Consider the following 20,000-nt stretch of genomic DNA (forward strand, 5'->3'; position numbering starts at 1 on the left):
TGTGTCTGCAGTATTTTAAATATTGCTTTCCATCTGTGCAAGGCTTGACCAAGAGAAAGAACCATGATTAGAGGGATTGTCTTTCCCTTGCTTCCCTGTTGGCGGCATCAGCGGCTGGGGGGGGGATCAGGTGCTTCAGGGGCTCCTCAGCAAAACATAGACCTGGTGGCAAAGTTGGTGTCTCTGCATCATCTGTCTTGGCATCACTGCTTTGTCTCAGTTCAGGTTTAAATGTCTCATTAGCTCATTTTCTTGGGAGGTTTGTCCTCTGGCCATGGATGGATCAGGTGTGGCTGTGGCTGTTCCAGTCCATGTCAGCAATATTTATTCCTGAAAACAGTATTTTGCTCTGCACAACTGTGTCCTAAAAAACTTCCCATGTGAGCAAAATCCTTCTATAATGAAAAAAGCAGGGAGACCTGGTAATTCAATGAGCAGCAACACCTTCAATTCAATTTTGAGCTTGTTTATCTTCAGCCACCACTGGCCACTGTTGGGAAACACAGATGAAAACAGAGCTTTGTTCTTCCCCAAAATTTGGGAACAGACAAAGGGATGGCATGGCATCACAGCACGTGCTGAGATTTGGGTGGGAAAGCATCCCTGCATGCCATGGGAGCACAGCTCCTGTGCCAAACCTCTGAACCCTTTTCTTGCTCCTTGGGGAATTCCCAGAGTTACCAGTTTGTTTCCTCTGCTGACCCGTGAGTTGATTCAAATGTCATGAAATTTTGGATACTGAAGGAGCAAACGTAGCATTGGGAAGCCACTTCCTTGCTCTGTTTCAATATCACAGCTCTCTCTCTTGTTTTCTCCCTTCAGACAGGCAGGATTGACAAGTCCTACCCCACAGTGTGTGGCCACACGGGACCAGTGCTGGACATCGACTGGTGTCCCCACAACGACCAGGTGATCGCCAGCGGCTCCGAGGATTGTACTGTCATGGTGAGTGTCCCCTGGGCCTTGGGGGGTGGGCTTTGCTCCTTGCTAAAAATCCTGCTCCAAAGGGCACTTTTGTTCCTGAAAACACCTCCTGTTCCAGAGTCAGAGCAGGGCAGAGTCGTCATAAAATGGGTTGGGTTGGAAGGGAACTTAAAGATCACCCAGTTCCTCCCCCTGCCATGGGCAGGGACACTTTCCACTAGACCAGGCTGCTCCAAGCCCCATCTAACCTGGCCTTGGACACTTCCATCACTTCCACTACCTCTATGGGCTACCTATGCCAGGGCCTGCCCACCCTCACAGGGAAGAATTTCTCCCATTTTTCCTTCCCCTGAGGATTTGTCTGATGTTTGAAAAGAGGAATGAGAAGGAAGAGTGCTGGTCTGTGCTGAGGTGTTCTGATTTGTAGAGCTTTGCAGAAGACAGGTGGTTCCTTACCTCACATATCCCCATGGATGCAGCAGTGTGTGTTGGGAAGAGGGAGGGATTGGAAGGGAAGGAACCCACCAGGTTTCAGAGTTGCTTCAACCCTTGATTTAAGTTCTTCCTTTATCTGCAGGCTGTGAGCAGGTGTCAGAAGGGCTTTTTTAATGAACAAATAAAAATAATCCAAGTTCTGCATCTGCCAGGCTTGGTCCTGAGACCTGTGTCACCTCAGGCAGAGCCCAGTGCCCAGGAGCCGGGCTCGCTCCGTGACGGGTGTGGAATCCCGCGTATGCAAACACAGCAGAACCAGTGAAAGAAAATCCTTGGAAGATGAAATAATGCCAAATAACTCCAGGGATCTTTGGCCATATTTAGAAATGCTGTAGGCTGAATGTTATATTGAAATCTTATTATAGATCATGTCAGATAAATTCCTTTGCTTCTGTTCATCGTTAAAATGTTTGGGAGGGGATTCATCCCAAGAGGCTTTTCCTGGGACAGCTCTTGCCTGTGATCTCTCAGTCTTGGAAGCTGAAGCATGTTAACAAAATGGGCTATATTTAATATTACACAAAACAACAAGCTTCTGTGTTTGTAACATTCACTACTGGGCTGGAACTAACTTTTGAAGGATGCAGGAATGTTCCTCTAGGAACTAGGGTGCAGAAGGGCTGCATTGGAAGGGTCTCTGAAACATGAGCATCAGCAGGTCCAGAGCTGCCTTCTTGGAGGCAAAATAAGCCTCTAATCCAAATGCAATGAGAACTATGTTGGGAGGCTCCAGGGGGACTGAATTATGGAGAAAAACCAACAGTGTTCAGTTACAAGTTGTCCAAGTGCTTGTCTAAGTGCTCCTAATGTGGCCACAAACCATCTGTGGGAATCTGTGCCTCCAACTGAACGAGCTGTGTGGGTTCATGGGGGGTTCTCTGCACGTCCCAAAGTGGGGATGAGCTTTCCCTGCATCCCTGGAGGCAGCACATATGTAGAAAGGCACCAGGGTGGAGCTGGCCATGGATTTGCCCACTCGTGATGGTGTTTGGTATCTCTTGGTGTGACCTGTCTGGAGTGGAAGGTGAAACAGGTGAGTCCTTGCTGTGCTCACAGGATCAGGGATATGCAGGAAGATGTGTGTGTGTTAAGGAGGTTTAAAATGAGAAAGGATGGATCTGAGATTTTTTGGGGCAGTTGGGAAGTGCACTGGTGTGTAAAGAACATCCCTTGGAAGAGTTGTTTCCTTGTGCCAGCAAATAAGGAATTACTTCAATATTCCTGCTTGGTGTGCTGCTGAATGGCTGGAATGTACTGCAGGCTTTGAATTCAGCTGGAAAATGTTTTATTGGAGAAAGGCTTGTAGATGGTGTCGAGGCCCTTCCTCAGATATGGGAAATCTGCTTCATCAGAGGGTGGATATTAATGAGTTTGGGTGTAATGGGCAGAGCAGAGCTCATGGGATTGAGCAAATTGCTTTAAGAATCGAAGCAGAGCCCTTGCAGTGACCTGGGCCACCAACCTGTGGGCACCTCTGGGACCAGGACAGGGTCAACCAGGAGAAGGTCTGAGAGCTGCAGAAATGATGCTCAAAGTGCCTCTTCCTGCAAGAACAGGGATAAATCCAGGGCTCAAACTCATTTGTTTCCTCACTTAAGGTGATAGGAATTAATATTTATCATATAGGAATTGATGTTCTTTGAATTGGTGTTCTTTCTAGACATGGACTGAATGTTCTCTGCAGGTTGTGCAGAGCCAGAAGAGACAGTTTTTGCTTCTCTTTAAAGAGGGTGAAAAAAGTTTGCTTTGTTTTCTTGCTCACGTGCTGTTTGTGCAAAACCTTCCCCTCCTGCCCTTCCTGTGAGACCCAAACCCAAACCTCTGCCATGCCACGGCTTCACTTCCTCCAGCACAAACAAACCGGCCCTGCTGACTTCAAAAAAACCCAAAACCCCAAAAAAACACCCAAAACTCCCAGACCGGAGAGTTGACAAACACTTACTGATGCCCAGTTAATCCTGCAGCATTTTCCTGGGATTTATCCTGAGTCCTCACCCTCACCAGGCTGGGTCCTGTATCCAAATTTCCTTAGTTTCCCCATGAATTGAATTTGATCCCATACTGAGGCTGGAATCGCACCCTGGAATGTGGGGCCAGGTCACTTGGGACCATCCCCTGACATTTCACACTCATTTCTTTATTATTTCTTGGAATACTAGGCAGGAATATTGATTCTGTAATCTGCCCAGGATTACACTGCCCTGCAGATGCTCCAAACTATTGGGGCTTTCCCTGATGGAAAAAAAAATCTTTCCCAGAGGCTTTTAAAAAAAGACTTCTCATGGGTATTTTGTCTCCCTTCCCTCTCCCACCCCCTGCACTCCCTGGCTGATGTTTGAACTTGGTTCTGGGGTTTTTTTATTCCTTTGCTGTTAAGATGCACTTGCTCAGAGGGATCCCTGGACCCTTCCTGACTGGGATGGTGCAGAACAGAATCGGAGATGCCAGGAATCTTGTCCCTTTCCTGCTGCTGCCCCTCACAGGGAGGAATGTTGGCTGGAGCTGCTCTGCCCCTGCCTGGCTGGTCTGCAGGTCACACTTGGCCCATAAGCTTCTGCTGTTCCTGGGTCTTTTTGGTGGATAAAGTCCCTTTTCAAGGCTTTGTCTACAGAGAGAGGGAGGCTGAGGGAGTGGGGCAGGTCCCTTTATCCTACTTTTTCTCTCATGGGAAGAAGTGACTGTTCAGAGAATAATGGAATGGTTTGGGTTGGAAGGGACCTTAAAGATCATCCAGTGCCACCCCCTGCCATGGGCAGGGACACCTTCCACTATCCCAGGTTGCTCCAAGCCCCATCCAACTTGGCCTTGGACACTTCCAGGGATGGGGCAGCCACAGCTTCTCTGGGCAGCCTGTGCCAGGGCCTCACCACCCTCACAGAGAGGAATTTCTTCCCAGTATCCAAACTAACCCTACAGATGCAGGAGGACAGATGATGAGAAACAGAAAACCCACCAAACCCCGAGGGCTCATCAGAGACCTCACACGGTTACAGAGTTAAATGCCTCAGACTGACATTGAGTTCCCAGCACAAACATGTTCCCAACTGTTGCTGCTGTCACATTGTTACTCCCTGACTGGCAGGAAAAAAGCTGTTTCCATAAACCTGACACATTTGTAACCCAGTTTTAGGTGTCGGGGCAGGTGCAGGGATTTGTTGTGCTTCAGAGGCGTGCCATGTTTCAGGAGAACCTCGGAGGGGTTGGATCACAGTCAGTGGCAGAGCTGGAGGGAATGGGAAGGGAGCAGGATGACATCCTGCTTTTCCAGGCTGAGCAGCTCCTGTTTGTATCCCCAGTTTAAAATCACATTGGGAAAAGCCTCAGTTCTGTCAGTGTGTCACCAGCGCTCTTCCATCAGGCAGGAAGGGAGAGAGGGATTTCCATACAATCATGGAATATCCTGAGCTGGAGTGGACCCACAGGGATCGAGTCCAACTCCTGGCCCTGCACAGGACACCCCAACAATCCCACCATATGCCTGGGAGCATTATCCAAATGATCCTTGAGCTCTGGCAGCCTTGGGGCTGCAGAGGAATCCTCTCCTGAGGTGGTGTTCCTATTGGAATCCTCTCCTGAGGTAGTGTTCCCATCATGGTCATTCCTTCTGGGATTCTGAGGGTGCTGGGACAGCGACAAGTGCTGTGTCCATGAAAAGCTAAATCATTTTTGGGTTATTGAGAGGTGAGCTGGGACCCACTGAGGATCTGCATCTCACTAGGTTTTATTGCAGCACAGCCATCCCTGGGAGAAGGGGAAAAACTGGGATTAGCACAAAAATCCATGTCACCCTCATGCATGTGTGTCTGCCTCGCTTCCTAAATCCACTCCCTCGCATCTCCCGGGCTCCCACAGCTTGTTGGGCACCGTGGGCAGCGTCTGGCGAGCCCTGTTCTCCAACTCCAGGAAAAGCAAACAATGGGAAGCAGAGCAAACGTGCTCCAATGCTGCCACCTGCCTCCAGCAGCTCCAACTGCTCGCTGAGGGGCGTCTGATTCCATTGGGTTTGTTAATGCATCACACAGAGGTCAACTTCAATTCCAAGATGATTGTCCAGGGCTGAATTGCAGGAATAGTTTTGGTCGGGCTGATCCCGCCTGGGGTGATGGGTTTGTTGTCCCATCCCTGCCAGATACAGAACTCGCCTCCCGCCATGAATAAACCTTTGGTGCCGCCTCCTTTGGGCTCCACAGCTGGAATTCCAGTGCTCTGGCATCCTTGGGGGGCTGTTCCTCCTCCTGATGGCCCTTCCCTGAGGATGTTTGCAGCAGAAGGGTTGTGTAAACAGGGCAGAAGTCAACAGGCAGCCACTGCAATGCTGGTTTGGGCTGCTCCGACCTCTGCCAGGACCAGCCCGTGCTTCCCTGATTAAATGGGATCTGGAAGGAGCCTGGATCTAACAGGAAAACTAATTGCTGGTATTTCTAGAGGATTGAAAAGTAGGCAGTGGTAGAGCTGCAGTATCATCCCTCCAAGGGACAAGCACAGTTTGGAAAAACAGCAGCTCGTTCACATGGAATTGGAGCTCCAAGGCAGGTTTTTCCAACTCCTCCTCAGCAGGATCGGAGCTGAACAAGTCTCTGGACATGGTGATAACAGGGAGTTGCAGCATCAGGAGCTGATGGTTTGGTGCTGGCACATGAGTGAGGAAGGATGTTACACATGGATCAGCCAAGGGTTTATTGGGAACAATTCCCTCTTCCTGTTTATACGGAGAAGTGACAGCTCGGCCGCCGGCTGTGGGATGCAGGAAGCAGACGAGCCACACGCTCTTCAGAGGGGATGGCCTGGGTTAACCAGCTTTCCTTTCCTTTCCCTTCCCAGGTGTGGCAGATTCCTGAGAACGGGCTCACCCTGTCCCTGACAGAGCCAGTGGTGGTGTTGGAAGGCCATTCCAAGAGAGTTGGAATTGTGGCCTGGCATCCGACGGCCCGGAATGTGCTGCTCAGCGCAGGTACGGCCTTGGGAGGGGCCACAGGCATCTCCCTCCAGGAATTTTAGAGCAGAGGTGTTGACTCCTTTCCCTTTTTTGCTCTCCCAGCTGCTTAGATCCCTGTGAATCACAAGACTCCCAGCAGTGCCTGGGAACACTGGGACACGTGGCTGGCAGCCCCCTCCTTATCTCAGCCTATTTTATCTTCACTTTACAGGGACAAGCACCAGGGAATTGTCTGGAAGAATGAAATAGAGTATTAAAGCTGTTCCAGACTTTATTTGATTTGCAGCTATTTGCAACTATTTACCTCTGCATTTTTCATATCCCTGTTTTCATACACTCTTGTAAATGGGCTGAGTGTTTCTCTTTCCCTTGATCCCTGCAAGGTATCCCAGAGTCTCACTGTTCCTCCCACAGGCTTTCATTGTCAGCATTTTCCAAATTGTCTCCTTGGCTGGTACAGTCCATGGAATGAGATTTTTTTCACCACTGAAAGTCTGTCACATCATTATGGAAATAAATTGGATAATTCATTATCCATCAGCGTAGTCTGAGGCTTCCATAGCCTGACCTGTAGGTTGGATCCCAAGGAAAGCAGCCAGTCCTTTCAGCTGGACTGCTGGATAAGCTGAGTCTTTCCTGTTGACAAAAATCCCTTCTCAGCTCCCAGTTTAGTGTTTGGTTTCCCCAAAAACCTTTGGAGCTGCAGCAGGTTTATCCCTTGTTCCCCACGTCTGGCTTGTTTCCTGCTGTGACTTTTTTCGCCGGTGCTCTGACTGTAGCTGTTATTTTCCTATTTAGGCTGTGACAATGCCATCATCATCTGGAATGTGGGGACAGGAGAAGCCCTCATCAACTTGGATGACATGCACGTGGATATGATTTACAACGTGAGCTGGAACCGCAATGGCAGCCTCATCTGTACAGCTTCCAAAGACAAGAAAGTCCGAGTTATTGACCCCAGGAAACAAGAAATTGTTGCTGTAAGTTCACGTAATAATTAAAGAAACAGTTGGATTTCACTCCAGCAGAGAATTAACAAGAAAACTGGGAGAAAGAACCTTCTCGCTCAGTATTTTCACACCATGTTCAGTTGTGTTTTTCAAAGTGAGGCAAAAATTACAGAAGAAATAGCAGGAGTTGAAGGATTTGTCTGGGTTTATTGGGATTAGTGTTTGAACTAGGATTTTAAGGCTCAGTTTTAAAACCTGCAGGAGTGTAATTCCACATCTAATCCTTTTGTATAATTACAGTTCCAGAGTTGTGCCTGGGAAGCAGAGGTTTAGCTGCCTGTGTGTGTTGTAGCTTGCAAGGCTGAAGGAAAACCTCTTTGCAAGAGGCTGATGGGCAAAGCTGGGAAGAGCCAGGAATGTCCACTTCTTCTGTGGCTTAGCAATTGGTTTCTTCCCTCAAGCATCAGGGAAGAATAGTTGGATGTTGCTCCTTGGATCACATCCTGGGAGGACCAGCTGTGTGTCCTGTGGCAGTTCCATGAAGCTGGGAGAGAATCCACCATGCCGTGGGTTTTCCTGTCCATTGCTGGAGACTGACCTGCTCCTCTCTTCCAGGAGAAAGAGAAAACCCACGAGGGAGCCCGGCCCATGAGAGCCATTTTCCTGGCTGATGGAAACATCTTCACCACCGGCTTCAGCCGCATGAGCGAGCGGCAACTGGCCCTGTGGAACCCGGTATGACCCTGTCCCCTTCCTGCCCTGGTCACCTCTGTTGAGTCACTAACTCAGCCCTGGAGTCATGGAGTCATGGAGTCGTGGTTTGGGTGGGAAGAGACCTTAAAGCTGCTCCAAACCCCTGGGCAGGGACACCTTCCACTATCCCAGGCTGCCCCAAGCCCCGTCCAACCTGGCCTTGGACACTTCCAGGGATGGGGCAGCAACAGCTTCTCTGGGCAACCTGTGCCAGTGCATCTTCCGAAATTCCTAGGTTATATACTTGAGGTTATTCCCTCTTCCATATACTGCCTGCTCCCATGCCAGAAGGTATTCCATGATTTGGGCTGGAAGGTCACTCAGTGAAGGAACTGAGTTCTCTTGTGTCTCTCCAAGAGCAGCGATGAGCAGGGAGCTGCAGGTTGGAAGAGCCTGGGAAGACGCACAGGGAGCAGAGGGGCTGTGGGAAGGTCACTTCACTCTGTATGTTGTATGTGCAGAGCAGGACAACAACAGTCCCAGAGGGGCTCAGGTTGGAAGGGACCACCTGGATTGTGTCCAGGTGGCTTTTGAATATCTCCAGGGAAGGAGCCTCTGTCCCCTCATCCATCACCCATCCCATCACACTGACACAAGGCACTATCATGGCTATGTCACATATTTCCCTTGACTTGGTGGATTTTCTTGGTTTCTGTTTTTATTGAATTTTGTGATTGAAATGCCCTTGGGGGAATGAATCAGCTTGGGAACATTCCCAGCACTTGTTGTAACACATGGATCCTTCTGAGTGGTGCAGACACTGCTGGGAGCTCACTGGCTACAGGGCTGTTAATAATTTAGATCCTGTGGTAATAGGAGCTTTTCCAGCCTTCATTAACATCCCTGGCATTCTTTATTTCCAGAAAAACATGGAGGAGCCAATTGCCCTTCATGAGATGGACACCAGCAATGGGGTCCTGCTGCCATTCTATGACCCAGACACCAACATCATTTACCTATGTGGGAAGGTAAGGAAAGGCTTGGGAATCTCTGTGGGGGGAATGTTGTCTCTGAATGTTCCCCAAGTGTCTCAGCTGGGGGAGGTAAAACCAAAAAATCAGCTCTGCAGAGGGACCAGGCTGCTCTGGGATGGGTTTGACCCTCACTGTGCAGGGCCTGGGAAGGTCTGGAGTGTACTGGATGTTTCTTTGACATGGATTGACTTAGGTGAAGCTGCCTTTAATACAACAAGTCCCACACTGTTACCAAAACTTCTCTTGTTGGTATTGACCCAGATGATTTTACGTTGGTGTGGGAGGAAGTTACATTTTAGATGTTCCCCTCCTTGTGCCTGAGGATGATGGAGCACATGGCAACACTCCTTGTAATTTTTTGGGGTTAAATAATAGAAAACTGGAATCAGGTGCTCCTTTCTAAAACCAATTTGTGCTCTAAAGTTCCCACTTGTGATGGCCTTCCTACAAACAGGAGCCAAAGACGCAATGAACTGAAGAAAGTACAAGTACGTTCAGGAATCCCATCTCTCTAACAGCTAATGGGGAATGTTTGGTTTACATCTGCTATTTCTCCTGCTGTTTCAGAGATCCTAGTGTCTGCAATTAAGGATAAACCAGTTTATAGCCTTTCTGCCTGACTGTGGCGGGAAGTTCAGCTTTTCCACAAGAGATGATGTGGAAGGGGACACTCCCAGCCTGGAGGCAGCAGCTCAGGTCTCTTTACCAGAGTGTTTTGAGCAGGACTTCAAGGAACTGTTACAGCAGGGAGCTGCTTTAAAGTTTTAGCTTAAAAAACCCCAGCTTTAATCTGTGTGTGGCAGCATTCCTGGGAGGAAAGGCTGTGGATGAGGCTGGTGGTTGCCCCAGGCTCTGCAGGGTCTCCTCTCATCCCTGCAGGGCGACAGCAGCATCCGCTACTTCGAGATCACGGATGAGTCCCCGTACGTTCACTACCTCAACACCTTCAGCAGCAAAGAGCCGCAGAGGGGGATGGGGTTCATGCCAAAGAGGGGCCTCGATGTCAACAAGTGTGAGATTGCCAGGTAAGGAGAGGGACCCCAGAGCTGGGATCAGCCCCTGCACAGCGAGCGGGCTGGAAGCTGGGGTTGGGAATGTCGGGAGTGGTGGAAGCAGCAGAGCAGTGAGCAGAGGGCAGCTGTGGCTCAGAAAACATGGGAAAGGCAGGAAACATCTCAGGAGAGCAGGTCTGTCACTGCAGTGGCTCTGGTAGGAAGCATGTCTTTGCTGGGAGGGAACATGCTCAGGCTCTTCTCCCAGGCAACAAGTGATGGGATGAGAGGAAACGGCCTCAAGCTGTGCCAGGGGAGGTTTTAGGGAAAATTTCCTCGTGGAAAGGGTGGTCAAGACATTGGAACAGGCTGCCCAGGGCAGTGTTGGAGTCCCCATCCCTGGAGGGATTTAAAAGTTGTGTAGATGTGGCACTTGGGGACATGGGTTAGTGGGGCCTTGGCAGTGCTGGGGGAATGGTTGGACTTGATGATCTTAGAGGGCATTTCCAACCTCAGTAATTCTGTGATTCTGTGGGGTTGCTCCTTTCCCATCTCCTCTGTCCCCTGGTCCACTGCTCTGTGTGTGTGGACCTTCCCCTTACTCCTCACTCTGAGTCCCACCTTTCCCTTCCCCCGGCAGGTTCTTCAAGCTCCACGAGAGGAAGTGCGAGCCCATCATCATGACGGTTCCCCGCAAGGTGAGCACTGCCCTGGGCACGAGGTTTGGAGCCAGCTCGTGCCTCCCAGAGCCCCTGACCAATCCATCTCTTCTGGCTTGCAGTCGGACCTCTTCCAGGACGACCTGTACCCGGACACAGCCGGCCCAGAAGCGGCTCTGGAGGCAGAGGAGTGGTTCGAGGGGAAGAACGCAGACCCCCTGCTCATCTCTTTGAAGCACGGGTACATTCCAGGCAAGAACAGGGACCTCAAGGTGGTCAAGAAGAACATACTGGACAACAAACCTGCGGCCAACAAGAAGAGTGATCTCATCAACGCTCCAAAGAAAGCAGCGGATGCCTCAAACCCCGTGAGTGAACTCCACGAGTTTCGGAGGTGGTGGCCTGGGGTGGGAATATCGGGGTGCTGCTTCTTCGGGAATAGGTGTAACAAAGCTCAAGAATGTGTGATTCAAGGATTTGGGTGACCTGGAGTTGAGGTGGTGCTTGGTTATGGTGTTCCAGGCAATGTGTCCAAAGCTTCCTTCCAAGGAGCAGCACCAGTGTCTGCTCTCTATGAGCAGGGACAGGACCCAATGGAATGGCTGGAGCTGTGTCAGGGAAGGTTTAGGTTGGATCTCAGGAAAAGATTCTTCCCCCAGAGGGTGGTTGGGCCCTGAACAGGCTCCCCAGGGAATGGTCACAGCCCCAAGGCTGCCAGAGCTCCAGGACTGTTTGGACAACACTCTCAGGGACAGGGTGGGATTGTTGGGGTGTCCTGAGCAGGGCCAGGGGTTGGACTGGATGGTCCCTGTGGATCCCTTCTAATTCAGGATATTCCATGATTCTATGATTCTAAGGTTTCTAAATCATAGAATAGTCAGGGTTGGAAAAGACCTTTAAGATCATCCATTCCAACCATAACCCAGTACCACCACCATGTTCCCCACTAAGCCATGTCCTCAAACCATGTCCTTTGGGACACAAGGGAAAACTTGGCTTGTTGTTCCAGCCCCTGCCTGGGAGAGCTCCTGTGCTCCTCTTTTTGTGTAAAACATGGACAGTGAACCTCTGGCTCTGCAGGTCCAGAGAAAGTTGTACAGGTCTGGAACTGGGGGCTGTAGCTAACACATGGAATTCCAGACAGATTTGGGTTGGAAGGGACCTTAAAGTTCATCCAGTTCCACCCCCTGCCACAGACAGGGACACCTTCCAATAGACCAGGTTGCTCCAAGCCCCATCCAACGTGGCCTTGGACACTTGCAGGGATGAGGCGTAGTAGCACACAGAGGTGTGGGAGTGACAGCTGTCAGTCCATAGGTCCTTAAATCACAGAATCATGGAATCATTGAGGCTGGAAAAGCCCCCTAAGACCATCAAGTCCAGCCATTCCTCAGACTTCCTGTTAAAGAGGAGGTACTGGTCCAGTATGTCCTGGATGTGTTCACTGGTGCTGCTGGAAATGCCAGTCCCTGCCCTGAGCATCCCAGCTGCTCCAGAGCGGGCATCACACCCTCATGCCTCAGAGAATCCCACTGGGAGGAGCCCTTTCCTTGGAAAACTGCAGAGCTCTCCTCACGCATGTCCTGTCTTGCCTTGCAGCAAAACGAAGCCAAATTGGAGGAGATTTTGAAAGAGCTGAAATCCATCAAGGACATGATCTCCTCCCAGGACGAGCGCATCTCCAAGCTGGAGCAGCAGATGGCAAAGATCGGGGACTGAGGGGCCCCAGCCCAGGCACATCCCAGCTCCCAGTGCAGCCAGCAGCAGCCTGCAGCATTCCAGCCCGAGCTTTCCTGTTCTCCTAAACCCACGTCAACGAGAGCCGATGATTCCAAGCCAAGCTTTTTAGTGAAAGATTTTTTCATTTCCTGATGTTCTGATGAATTTCTGTGACTGTGTCAAACCAAGTCAAAAACAACAAGTGCTACTTTTACAGGTTTTTTTTTTTTCCAGATGTTATGATGAATCCTTGAGAAACAAATCCATTCTGACTTTCGATGTCGTGCCCAAATACCTTTTTCTAGATTTAGGGACCAATGCCACATTGTTCTTAACCATTTTTTTTTAAAGTTGCCAAAAAATAGAAAAAAATCGCTTTTTATTTTTCTTATTTGCCACTTTGCAGTATTTGTGTTTCCATTCCAAGGGACAGGGGGTGTGTGGTGGGTGTTTACACTGTGCAGAGAACAAAGCTGAAGCTATTTTATATAAATCCTCAATTTGGAACAATCAGGTGGGTTCCCTTCCGTGCTGAGACCCCTTGGAGATGGGATGAGCTGCCTTTCCTGCTCCCAGCCCTGTTGTCTGACAGAAAAATATAAATATATAGTTCTGAAAGAAGGGGTTCATCCCACAAAATCCTTTTCCTTTTTGTCCTACAGAACTTCTAAACCAGCACCATATTCCCATTTTAAAATAATCCCAAGGTTTGATTTCCATGACTAAACTCATGTGTTTTACTTGCTGATTTATTTCAATTTGGAGGCAGAATGTTTTTTTTGAGGAAGGAGTTTCAGGTGAGCTGTGGGATTCCAGCAGGTGGTGAAATTCTGTGGTGCCCATCTCAGCTCTGTGGTTGCTGTAGATCCTTGTTCCTGCCCCCCACACTCCTCAGCTCATGGATTTTAAGGAGCTTTTGGAATCCCAGTCAGCCTCTCACACCGGTGCTGATGTTTGGAATTTTCTCTGCTTCCAAGGCAGTGTTAGCAGCAGGAAGGTGACTTTTCCGTGATGATTCTCCCCAAACAAAATGCCTCTGTTGTTATTTTTTTATAATTTGCTTTCTCCTCTCCATCATTCCTGCCTCCCACCCTACATTGCTGGAAAGCTTTGCAGGAAAGGATTTGTTCCCAAACCAGATGAGTGACTTCCAACCCTAACCTCCCTGCACCCCTTCTGAGTGGAAGGGACTGGGGAGGGTGGTTTTATCCCAGTTTGGAGAACTGGTTTCTCACACGTTCCTTTGGGGATAGCTCCAGGCTGGCGAGCTCCTCCTGGACTCCCAGGGATGCCTCGACTCAGCAAAGCTCTGCTCAGGTGAGGTCTCCCCTGTGAGGGGGCTGTCAGGGATGGGGCAGGCTGGCTCCCTGCTCCCAGGCCGTGTCCTTGTGCTAGGAATGGGATCCAGGACCCCCCAGCAAGCTGTGCCAGGCTGGATTGGTGTCACCCATCCTGGCACAGCCAGGGAGTGGTGACAGCCCATCTGAAATCTAAAGGTGGGCAAAGACCACCAGGTGTCCAGGAGCTCTGGATCCCTCTCCCAGCTGGACTCTGTGCCTGTGGCAGCTCCGTGTGTGTGTGACGTGTGCGTGGGAGCCTCTGCCCCGCATCCCCTGCCCGGAGCATCCCGGCGGGACACGTGTCCCTTCGGCCAGGCTGAAGTGATTGATTTTTATTTTTTTTTCCATTAGTTTAGCTAGGAATTCTCCGATTTTTCCATTTTTCCCAGTGTTTGCATGTCCAGAACTTCCAGGTTAAGGATTCCCTATTGTGTGTAGGGATGTGTGTGTGTGGAGGTGGGACCGCGCCGTGGGAACGGCCGGGTCACGTAGCTGGAGAGGCACAAGGATAGGACGGAGGAGATGGAGGATGTGGGAGGATGGCAGAGCATGAAAGCTTCAGAAAAGTGGGATTTCTGTGTTTTAGGGACAAGTGGCATCCCCTGCCCTGTGCCCGTGGATCCACAATCCGGCCACTCCGGGTTCTTTGGCTGTTTGGTGACGTTTCTGTATTGCAGTAAATGCCTGAGATGTGTATTTTTATCAGTTTTTCTTTTGGAAACCAAACCCGAAGGTCGTTACCCCCAAAGTGGTGATTTCTGTGTTGATTTGTACGTGTGACTTCGGGGTTGTGTGCTTGGGGACCTCGGGTTTGTTCCTAAAGTCGGAAGGAAATCAGTTTTGGGAGCCGCTGGATTGAGATGCCCAGAGGTGGGGGTGTGGGAGACGGTCCCAGAGGCCGCCCTGGATTTTAGTTCTTAGTCTGTATTTTATTTAAATGAACTGATGCCTCGCCAGGCTCAACCGGAGTCAGTGCCTGAAGCTTTTTGTAGCCGTGATATCCCGGGAGAGAACCAGCCCAGTCCGGAGAGACGCGCTCTTATAGAGCGCCGGAGTATCTGTCCAAATATTGCTTCCATTTTCAAAAGATAAAAGTCATTGATTATAAACTGCCTCTGCTTTGCTTTTTCTTTGGCTCTCGGCATCCTGTGCCTGCCCTTGGCGTTCCAGGTTTGATCAGTAACCTGGATATTAAATGTTGGACAGCTGAGGGGGAGGTTGGGGCTGAGGGGTCCTTTGGGACCCCCCGCTCTTGTCCCAGGGGCCATCCCTGACATCACACACGGTGATTGCCAGTGAGTGGTCCCAAGAGCTTGGCTGGATGTGGGATGTGATGGCACAGATGGCCTGGGGGGTCTCAGGGTGGCTGAGACCAGGCTGATGTGTGGAAGGAACAGCCCTGGTTGGGAATGCCCTGCTCTTCCTGAGCTGAAACCTGCTTCCATAGGGCCAGAGGCCTGGAATGGCAGAGGGCCTGGGCTGGAAAGAGCATCACTCATCCTGCCAGGTTTGAGCCTTCCCGGGGCTGCAGCGTTTCACTGGGGTTGCACAACCACCTCCAGCTGCCTCCGGAACACCCCGACCCCCCCACTCTGAGCAGGGCAGGGATGCTCCAGGAGAGGCACCGTGGATCCATCCCCGGGGATGCTCATCCCTCAGACCTGAACCCCTTTTCTTCCCTCCCCCAGCCCCATGGGCAGACTATTCCGAGAAGGGCCGGGGTGACCGCGGCCTCGGGTTTCGGGGGGAGGGTTGTTGACGCCCCGAGCCCGTTCCTGCGGATGTTCTCTTGCAGCACCTTCCTGCGGCTGCAGCCGCGCCTCCCTCCCGGTGCCCGCGCTCAGGGCGGGGGTTTCCTGTCGTGCCGACACCACGAGGCCGGGACAACACCCAACAGCCCCCGCAGCCCCCTGAGAGCCCCTCAGGACACCCTGGGCACGGTGCTGAGAGAAGGACCCTGGTACAAGGGCTCTGCAAAGCATGGTCAGGCCCTCACTCTCCTCCTCCTCGTGTGTAAAGGCATTTCCCTCATTGGGCTACCCTCCTGTTCTCTCTCAGGGCACCATGACCCCCTCCCCAGCCATGCCCACATGGTGCCCGAGGGGTGGCAGCCCTGGCACCAGGTTTGTGTCACTTCTGCTTTCAGGGTGACACCAGCCCCGACGCAGCAGCTCCTCGGGGCCGCCGGTGGGGCCGGGCCGGGGGCTCCCACCGGGCACCGGAGAAACGGCGAGGGCGAGAGGCCCCTCTTTGGGGCGCACCCCACCCCCTACCACCCTCCCCGGTGGGTGCCCGCAGCCCCACTCTCAGTGACGTCCTTCCCCCGCCGCTCTCCGAAACCGCAGCCGCCCATCTGCGCTCCTTCCCTTCCCCGCCCGGGAGGTGCAGGGGAGGGTGGCCCACGACACCCTACGGGTGCCGGTGCCAGGGCTGCCCTCGCCCCCCGTGCGGGGCCCTCGCCGGTGGATCCCGTCACCGCTGCAGCTTCGGATCCCGCGATGTCCCCGGCACAGGTGAGCCCCGCTGGGGAGATGCTGGACTGGGGCTCGGTCCTGAGGATGCTGTGGGTGCAAAGGGAGTGCTCGGGGGCCCTGAGGGTGCCACGCTCAGGGCTGGTCCCTGGGTCTTTTGGGAGGCAGGTGAGTGCTTTGGGGATGTGGGAGCCTCCCAGGGATGCTTGGAGCGTTGGTCCGTGTGAGGATGTCTGGATGCTGTTGGATGTGGAGCCGCAGGAACCACGGTGGCCTCCGCCCACTGGGGCTACCAGGGGGGATATTGATGATGGACATGGAAGGGGGGGATTTTGGGGGGCTTTGGGGTGGGTTTGGGGCAGATTTGACTCTCCTGCTCCACGGAGACACAGGCACAAGGTGGCCTCAGCCCTGGAGCCCTGTGCCAGCCTGGGGGCAGAGGGGCAGGACAGGCACCCTGGGGTGGGGGGGTCTGTCGAAACGTGGGCGAGATCCCTGTGGTTTCATTTCCACACGGAGACTCATCCCGCAACTGCCCGCCTCCATCACGGCTGATTTCCCATTTCCAGACACTCAACTTCCTTATCAAAACCTTCCCCTGGAGCGGAGCCGCCGGGGCTGAGCTCCCGCAGCGGGGCAGCGGCAGGAGGAGGTTGGTGGGCGCATCCTCCAGCTCCCAAACCCAACGGCCCCTCTCCAGGAGGGAAGTAGGATCCTTGGCTGGAGTGCGATCCCACCTTGGGGCAGTTCAGGGCTCAGCATTCTCCCGCGGGAGCAGGACCCCGATGTCACCTGCCCGCTCTGTCCCCTGCAGGTCCCGATGGCGCCGGGCCGGGCTGTGCTGGTGCTGCTGGTGGTGCTGGTGCTGCTGGTGGTGCTGGTGCTGAGCCCCCCGCGGGTGTGCGGGGCTGCGCTGGAGCCGGGGCCGGGGCATCCCCGGGGCGGGCAGTGGCTCTGGGGGACGGCCGGGCGGGCGCTGCCCCTCTCCCGCGGGAAGAGGGACGATGGTGGGCAGGACCTCGGTGCCACCGCAGCCACACCGGGGCACAGCCACGCTGCCACCGCGCTGATCAGCAGTGACCAGCCCGAGGGCAGCTCTGTGCCACCACCAGCACCCGGCACCAACGCCAGCCTGCTCCAGGTGCCAACCACAGCCGATCCCGTGGATGAGACTGATTCCCCTGGTCCCGACCTGCTCCTGAGCTCTGCACCACCACCAGCAGTGCCTGGCAGTGTCAGCCTGCTCTTGGCACTCACAGTGTCAACCACAGCTGATCCCGTGGATGAGACCGACTCCCCCAATCCTGACCAGCTGCTGAGCTCTGCACCAGCGTCCCCCAGCACCAACGCCAGCCTGAACCAGGCACTCACAGTGCCAGCCACAGCCGCTCCCATGGATGAGACTGATTCCCCTGATCCCGACCTGCTACTGGGGCCCGGCACATCGGCTGCTCCCCAAAGGAGCATCATCACCACCCCCAGCTGGCTCACACCACCTGGCAAGGAGGGGACAGTGGCTGGTGGCACGGACAGCACCTCCTCCACAGGGCCACCCTCAACAGCCCCCCCAGCCTTCGGCCCCACCACCACGGGGTACAGGAAAGTCAAGAAAGCCGGAGCTCCCCCTGCACCGACCCGTTCGGCCCCTGGGGACACGACACCGACGGGCACCGCGGTGCCCTGGGACCCCAGCGGGGTGATGGGCAAGTGCCTGCTGGCCATCCTGCTGCTGGGGCTGGTGGCCGCCACCTTCCTGGTGAGCACGGGGGTGCTGGGGGCGCTGCTGTGGCGGCGGGCGCGGACGGGGCACCGCCGGCTCAGCCGCACCGAGATGGTTTGTATCTCGTCCCTCTTGGCCGACGCCGAGGCGGCCGCGGGGCCCCGGCTTGTCCCCGCCCGGCGGCACAAGCGGCTGCACGACGGCAGCGCCGAGCCCGACGGGGACAACCTGACTCTCAGCAGCTTCCTGCCGGAGCAGTCCTGAGCCCCGGGATGGGTCCTGCATCCCACAGTGCTGGGGGACCGGCGGCAGTGCCAGGGGCATGTGCCTGATCCCCAGGCGAGCCACAGGCAGGGGACTCCCGTCCCCTCGGGTTCATGTTTTCGCTTGGACCGGCGTGATGGAGCCGCTTCCTCCGCGGCGAGCTCAGCCCTCGAGGCTGATCCCATTAAAGTGTTACGCGGACGCGGTGGTCTCTTCCTGGCAGGGACAGCGCCCGCCAGCCCCAGGTCCCTCCCCGCCCCGTCGCCTGCCCACATCCCGCTGCCGAAATTTCGCTTCTCCATCCTCCTCCCGCAGCCCCCCGGGGGAGCAGAAACGAAACCCGCGGCCGCCCCTCGCCGGGCAGGGGCCAGACCAGGGGCTTGGGGACCGCAACTCCCGGTACCCCTCCCCGGTGGTCTCGGCCTCGTGGGCGCTGCTGGGGCGGCGGGGCCGGGGAGAAAATGCCGGGGGGGAAGGGACGGGACGGGACCGCTCGTGGCTCAACGTGTTCCTGCCTGCGGTCGCTGCAGCGACGGCTCGGGGCTGTGGCTGCCGATCAGGTGCTGCTGCTGCTGCCGGAGCACCGCAGGGTCTCGGCCTCATCCAGTGGTGCTGGCCCTGGCTGTCCCTGCCTGCCCGGGACTGGGAATGGAAGGGATGGGGAGAGCAAAGCCATCAGCAGCCAACAAGAGTCCCACCGGGGTTGGAAGGGGCTCAGGTTTGCTCCCAGGTCCCACCTCCCGCCATGTGCAGGTGTCAGTCACCCCTCGGGTCACCAACTGGCCCCCTCCCTGTGCTCAGTGGTGAGGGAGCCACTCAAGGGAGCAGAAGTGGCCAAAGACTGTCCCTGCCCTGTCAGTCTCAGTGTCCCCATCTTCCCATCCCTGTTCCACCCGGGCTCAGTATCCCCATCCCCACATCCCCACTCCTGCCATGGCCAGACTCAATGTTCCCATCTCTCCATCCCCACCCCTGCCCTGACAGATTCAGCATCTCCATCCCCACATCCCATTGCTGTATCCCCATCCCCATATCCCTCCTCGAAGGCCCCTCTGGGGTGTCCATCTGGGGGTCTCCCAGCACAGTGTCCCACCTGCACCCCAGCCCCACTGCCTGTTTACATTCACACTGTGCTTGGGATATTTTCCATCTGGCTCCTGGCAGCTGCACAGCCCTGATCCTGCCGGGAATGTAAATGTTTATGGGTGAGTCAGCTGGGTGACTGACCCGCATCCGCTGGCCAGTGCTGGTCCCCAGGTGGGACACCCTGTCCGTGGTGATGCCACCTGCTCTGTCCCACTGTGTCCCCACACAGGTGGGTACCAGGCCCTTGCCAGGCAGAATATCCACAGGAGGGATGCTCCCATTATCCATCTCCACCCCGCAGTGGCTCATCCAGCCCCTGCTCCCACTCCAGGTGAGGATGAGGCCGGTGTGTCCCGAGGAGGTGGGGGGATGTAGGTTGGAGAGGTTGTTCCTGCTCTCCCAGCCCTGCACCGACTGCTCTGGAGCAGAAGCCCAGCAAGGATAAACTTTCCTCCACCGCTGGAGCTGCCAGGAGCTGGGAATCGCCCTATTTGGAATCGTCAGCAGGTCCTGTGGGGCTGCCGCCGCCCAGCTCACGGCACAGGAATCTGCGGGAAGCCGGGGCGGTGTCAGAGCAGGATCCTCAGGCAGCGGGAGGGCAGCGTGTGGTGGGTGGCACAGGGCCGTGGGTGGCACCAGGCTGTGGGTGACACGGAGTGGGGGGTGGCACAGGGCTCCACGCACCACGTGCAGCTCCGCAGGATGGGTCCCCTCGGA

General features: G+C 54.3%; 2 protein-coding genes across 3 annotated transcripts in view; both read left to right on the plus strand.

The window, feature by feature from the left end:
• The window catches only part of CORO1C (coronin 1C), a 49,714-nt gene extending 34,859 nt beyond the window's left edge, over positions 1–14,855 (plus strand). For both annotated transcript variants that reach the window (XM_051785482.1, XM_051785483.1), the window contains exons 3-11: positions 823–945; positions 6,241–6,370; positions 7,154–7,335; positions 7,921–8,040; positions 8,922–9,026; positions 9,912–10,057; positions 10,665–10,722; positions 10,806–11,051; positions 12,283–14,855. In XM_051785482.1, the coding sequence (XP_051641442.1) occupies positions 823–945; positions 6,241–6,370; positions 7,154–7,335; positions 7,921–8,040; positions 8,922–9,026; positions 9,912–10,057; positions 10,665–10,722; positions 10,806–11,051; positions 12,283–12,402 (1,230 nt within the window). In that variant the 3' untranslated portion in view covers positions 12,403–14,855. The remainder of the gene's footprint in view (positions 1–822; positions 946–6,240; positions 6,371–7,153; positions 7,336–7,920; positions 8,041–8,921; positions 9,027–9,911; positions 10,058–10,664; positions 10,723–10,805; positions 11,052–12,282) is intronic.
• Positions 14,856–16,618: 1,763 nt separating this feature from the next.
• Positions 16,619–18,502, plus strand: SELPLG (selectin P ligand). Its single transcript, XM_051785505.1, has one exon. It carries the CDS (start codon positions 17,034–17,036, stop codon positions 18,195–18,197), a length of 1,164 nt encoding a protein of 387 aa, XP_051641465.1. The 5' UTR covers positions 16,619–17,033; the 3' UTR covers positions 18,198–18,502.
• Positions 18,503–20,000: the final 1,498 nt, after the last annotated feature.

This window comes from Manacus candei, unplaced genomic scaffold (assembly GCF_025592945.1).
Source record: "Manacus candei isolate 608988 ecotype Guabito, Panama unplaced genomic scaffold, ASM2559294v1 h1tg000020l, whole genome shotgun sequence".
In the NCBI taxonomy this organism is placed as follows: Eukaryota; Metazoa; Chordata; class Aves; order Passeriformes; family Pipridae; genus Manacus; species Manacus candei.